Here is a 5,265-nt window from a genome sequence, read left to right as displayed (position 1 = left end):
TTTAACAAACTGCAAAGCACACATAGAAAATGCATAATCGTGCTGACCGGAGAAGAGAAACTATGGATTCTAGAACGCGCCGCACCATCGAGTCCCTCTCCGTCTCCGTGTGACCTGACCACCACACTGGATTGTTGTAATGTTCTCTCGTCGTGAACATGGGAGGGGACATATGCACTCTATATGGGAAAAAAATTAGTAATTCAACAAAAAGTCAAAAATTCCTGAAAATATTTTTGAAATAAACTTGACCTTCTATTATACTCATGAGAAATAAAATCCACCAAAAAAATATCCTTTTGACTTCTTTTAAAAAAAACAAATTTTTGGCTAAAATAGTATAAATTTTGTCTTTTTTGCTGTGAGGTCAACTTTTGTTTTTTTTTCGTCGACATTTATATATCAGTGCAAAAGTAAGTCAAGTGTTTTGTCAAAATAGTTCTTACCTATTTTGACTTTTTATTAAAATATTAAAAAATCCTCATATAAGGTGCATATACAACCAGGAACCAAAGTGTATTTCCCCTTGGAGATGCTGCTATCTCGTACTGTAATCCAAACGTCCCGTTCTGGCCACGGATTTTTATACACTAGCAGAAGGAATCTCGTCGTCGTCGTACTCATACGGAGTGCTCCTACAAAACGAAATACTAGCTGACAAGGCGCCACACCGCCGGAGCCGACCAGTCACCAACCGCGCCACACCACGACCACGACCTCTCTCGCCATGGATCCCGAGACGGAGCACGCGGGCACGGCCGAGCCCGGCGCGGCGGCGTGGTGCGCCCGCGCGGTGTGCGGCACAGAGTACAGCTGGTGCCGCGCCGTGCCGGGCGGCACCGGCACCACGCTCCTCGCGCTCCGCCTCACTCGCGGCGGCGGCGCGGCGGCCCAGGCGGCCGTCCGCTCCCTCCAGAGCGCGCACCCCGTCCTCCGCGCCCACATCCGCGCGGCCTCCACCTCCAGCCCCACCCTCGCCTTCCCCTCACCCGCCCCGGAGCTCGCCCTCGCGCCCCAGCCGTCCGCGCTCGCCTTCGACTCCCTCCTCGAGCGCGAGCTCAACAGCAACCCATGGGCGTCCGAGCCCGGGCCCGACGGGGCCCCGGTGCTCTTCGCCGCGCTCTACGAGCTGCCGCCGCCCGCGGGCGGCGCGGCGCTGTTCGTCCGGATCCACACGGCCGCGTGCGACCGCGCGGCGTCGGCGGCGCTGCTGAGGGAGCTCCTGGCGCATCTGGGCGGCGCGGGCGACCCGGAGGAGGAGGAGGCGGCGGCGGTGGAGGCGGGGCTGGAGGACCGGATACCGCAGAAGGACGCGTGGAAGCCGTTCTGGGCGCGTGGGGTGGACATGGTGGGCTACTCCATCAACGGGCTGCGCACGTCGACGCTGCCGTTCGAGGAGACTGGCACGGCGAGGTCGACGCAGATGGTGCGCCTCGGGTTCGGCCGCGAGGAGACGACGCGCCTGCTCGATGTGAGTTCGCTTCAGATCACTGATAGATGTCACTCCTACATTTGATCTGCACATACCGATTAGTAGACTACTGATAGTTCGCACATTGTCATCTAGGCGTGCAAGGAGAACGGGGTGAAGCTTTGTTCGGCCATGGCTGGCGCGACGCTGCTAGCTGCACGGCAGTCGAAGAAGCTAGAGAGTGGCCAGCAGGAGACGTACTCAGTGGCTACCCTGATCAACTGCCGCCAGTTTCTTGAGCCAGCTTTGGACGATCACAACGTTGGTTAGTCCTTGAAGCAAAGCAATTTAAGAAAGTACTATCATACAGCAATGCCAAGACAGCTTGACACTGTTGTTAATCGTTGCAGGGTTCTTCTACTCTGCCATCACCAACACCCACAAGATACACGGGGAGGAGGGGCTATGGGCGCTGGCCAAGAGGTGCCACGATTCCTACATCACCGCCAAGAACAGCAAGAAGCACCTCACCGACACCGCCGACCTCAACTTCCTCATGTGCCGGGCCATCGAGAACCCGCAGCTGACCACGGCCTCCGCTCTCCGGACGGCGCTCGTCTCCGTGTTCGAGGAGCCGGCCACCTACGACGACCTGTCCGACCTGCAGAGCAAGGCCGGCGTGGAGGAGTACGTCGGCTGCGCCACCGTGCACGGCATCGGCCCGTCGATCGGCGTGTTCGACTCTGTCAGGGACGGGCAGCTGGACTGCGCGTGCATGTACCCTTCTCCTCTGCATTCCAGGAAGCAGATCCAGGAGATGTTCGACAAGGTGAAGCGGATTTTGGGCGAAGGGTGCAACGCGGGCGATGAGAAACTATGAAGATTGTACGTAGGGACTTTGTGGATACGTACTGAGTAGATTCGAAGAATGTCGTTCCTTTCGGTAAATGATAAAACTTGGGACCCCGTTTGGTCTGTCACGCCATTGGTGTTGCACTTTCAGGTGGGACTGTAATGTACAAAGCAGAAAATCTACCGTGCACGGGAGCTTCCGTGCCTGCGTCGGCCGTTCGCTAATGCATCATGATCCGAGTTTTGCTGAAGCTTTTTCCCGTTGTTTATTGAGTGCTACACTGAAAAATGTCAATACACCACAATACAAAGCGATGATGTGTCAGATTGTCCTATAGCAGTTGTTCTTGCATGCTTACTTGTGTTAGCCTTTTACATAAAGGTGGGAGAAAGTGCTGAGATAGTACATTGCATGAATAGCTATTTGCTCTCTCTCTCTCCCACTATAAACTTGCTTTTTTTGTGAAATGTTAAATGACTCATAACTTGTGAATCAAACATTTGTTTTTTTATTGTTTTTTTACATATTTGAACTCCTGGCACCAAAACCTTTAAAATAAGACAAATCTCTGATATATATCAAACACGTTTAAATTTATAAACTTGAACGTTTCACACCTATTTCACTAGAAACCTATTTAACCCAAATACAAAACTGAAATGTCAACTTGTGAACCTAATTATTTAAAGTTGTGTACTAATTTTTTTAAAGAGTGAAATAAGTTATTTAAAAAATGTGCAATTGAAATATATGTGATTTTTGTGAAACAAACCAGTGAAAAGTGAAATGTAGGTTCTCAAAGTGTAAAATAATATGAAACTGAAATGTCAACTTGTGGAACTGATTATTTAGAAATGTGTAACAGTTTATTTCAAAAGAGTGAAATATGTCTGGAAACATTAATTGAAATAGATGTGGTACTGAAACTGGTCTGGAAACTGCAATGGATGCGGTCTGGAAATTCCAATTTCAAATTTCACATTATATATACTAGTTACATTCCAATTTCATATTTCAATCTCACATTAATTGAAATGGATGTGTTACTGAAACTGGTCTGGATATTGAAATGGATGCGGTCTGAAAGTTTCAATTTCATATTTGATATTTCAGTGTCACATTATATATAGTAGTTGCACTCCAATTTCACATTTCAATCTCAACTTAACTGTAATCGATGTGGTATTGAAATTGTTCTGAAAATTGAAATGAATGTGGTATGAAAATTTCAATTTCATATTTCAATATCACATTATATATACTAGTTGCATTCCAATTTCATATTTCAATCTCACATTAATTGTGAAATATCTTTTTTAGTTGAGTGAAATATGTTCTTTGGAATCGGTGAAATAAAATTACTTGAAATGAATTCAATATTGGTCTTATTTTAAAATTCTTGATGCGAACTATTCAGATATATAAAAATACCAGCAATTGGATTCATGGTTCAGAAGATACCACTCTCCAAAAAATATCATTATGTATGTATTAGTTGGTGGGAGAGACAAATAGGTGTGAACTACTATTCAAACTAGATGATACCCCGCTGTCGGTGTCAAAACCGGCGGATCTCGGGTAGGGGGGCCCAAGCTGTGAGTCTAAGGATCAATGGTAACAAGGGACAGTGGGACACGATGTTTACCCATGTTCGGGCCCTCTTGATGGAGGTAAAACCCTACGTCCTGCTTGATTGTATTCGATGAGTATAGGGGTTACAAGAGTTGATCTACCTCGAGATCGTAATGGCTAAACCCTAGCTGTCTAGCCTATGATTATTCTGATAGCATCTACGGACTAAACCCTCCGGTTTATATACACACCGGAGGGGCCTAGGGTTGTACAAAGTTGGTTTGCGGAAGAAGGAAATAGTATATCTGGACACCAAACTTGCCATCCACGCGTATAGGAGTTCTACCCGGACACGAGGGGTTGTTTTCTGCTTCATCTTCATGGCCCATCAGTCCGGCCCATATTGAGTAAACCGGACACCCGAGGACCCCCTAATCCAGGACTCCCTCAGTAGCCCCCGAACTTGCCTTCAATGACGACGTAGTATCCAGCTTATGTCTTCGGCTTTGCAAGGCGGGTTCTTCATCATACTCCGGATTGACGACAGTCCGGTTTCGACCTCCATGTTCTACCTTTACGACTTCTTGTCGTCGCCTCGATTTCCACACGCCGGGCGAATGTGAACGGTCCATGATTTTTTACAAATAAACCCCTTATCCAGCAAGGGTGGCATCTATATAAGGAGGCTAGATCTCCCAATGCCATCCTATATCTCGCAAAGAGCATCAGGGCAAACCACGAAAAAACTTCAAAGCATGGCAAGCGCTCCTGGCTCTTCCTCGCGCCCTCATGGCCCTCAAGCGGGTGATTGGCGAAGCTGCTCGGTGTCTCACCTCCAGCTGACTCGACTTCAGACGCAGGGATATCTCCCTCCCGTAGATCTGGTCTTCGTGCGGGCGGGATTGGCCTCGATTGGCAATGATGAGCTAGCAGAGAATTTTCCCAACCCCAACAAGGAGGACAAAGAAGAATTCATTAGTTTAAATTGTCGGAAAGCTTTTTCCATGTCCAACCCTATCGAATGGGTAAGCCTCTTGATTATCAGCATTGTTCTTCCTCATTATCGAGGTGTCTAATCAAATTAGTCTGGTTGTCTTGAAACAGTCATGGAGGAAGGTGGTCGGAAAGATTCATTGCCCCTCCCCCCAACCAGAGGACTATGCTCGCAACAAGGACCCCGGTTTCCACGAGGATCCGGGCATATTTATAGAACTTGATGATGGAGTTTTTTTATCAAGCGAGTTTTGACGGCTCGGAAGTGGCTATTATGGCCGACTACCCCGACCTATTCCCTTTCTCCAAGGTAAGTACTCGGAGTCATCCTCAAAAAAGGAGCCCCCACTTGTGTCACACTAAATCGTGCTTCATAGGATCGGCGCTCAGCAAGCCATACTCCATCGAGGGCGGCCTCTCGGAGGGTAGCATCTAT

General features: G+C 48.3%; 1 protein-coding gene across 1 annotated transcript; it reads left to right on the top strand.

The window, feature by feature from the left end:
• Positions 1 to 625: 625 nt before the first annotated feature.
• Positions 626 to 2,596, top strand: LOC123075019 (uncharacterized). The gene is made up of 3 exons (XM_044497712.1): positions 626 to 1,471; positions 1,568 to 1,736; positions 1,822 to 2,596. The coding sequence occupies exons 1-3, from the start codon at positions 728 to 730 to the stop codon at positions 2,289 to 2,291; spliced, it is 1,383 nt and encodes a 460-aa protein (XP_044353647.1). The 5' UTR covers positions 626 to 727; the 3' UTR covers positions 2,292 to 2,596.
• The last annotated feature ends 2,669 nt before the right edge of the window (positions 2,597 to 5,265 follow it).

The sequence above is a fragment of the Triticum aestivum genome, chromosome 3D (assembly GCF_018294505.1).
Source record: "Triticum aestivum cultivar Chinese Spring chromosome 3D, IWGSC CS RefSeq v2.1, whole genome shotgun sequence".
NCBI lineage: Eukaryota > Viridiplantae > Streptophyta > Magnoliopsida > Poales > Poaceae > Triticum > Triticum aestivum.
Note: the sequence above shows the minus strand (reverse complement) of the source record. Positions and strands in the feature narration are given on the sequence as shown.

What these genes read in the sequence shown, in the direction of transcription:
- LOC123075019 (XM_044497712.1), top strand. Translation starts at nt 728, where the DNA reads ATGGATCCCGAGACGGAGCACGCGGGCACGGCCGAGCCCGGCGCGGCG. An exon ending in AGACGACGCGCCTGCTCGAT is followed by an intron (nt 1,472 to 1,567) that starts GTGAGTTCGCTT and finishes ATTGTCATCTAG; the next exon opens with GCGTGCAAGGAGAACGGGGT. An exon ending in TTTGGACGATCACAACGTTG is followed by an intron (nt 1,737 to 1,821) that starts GTTAGTCCTTGA and finishes TAATCGTTGCAG; the next exon opens with GGTTCTTCTACTCTGCCATC.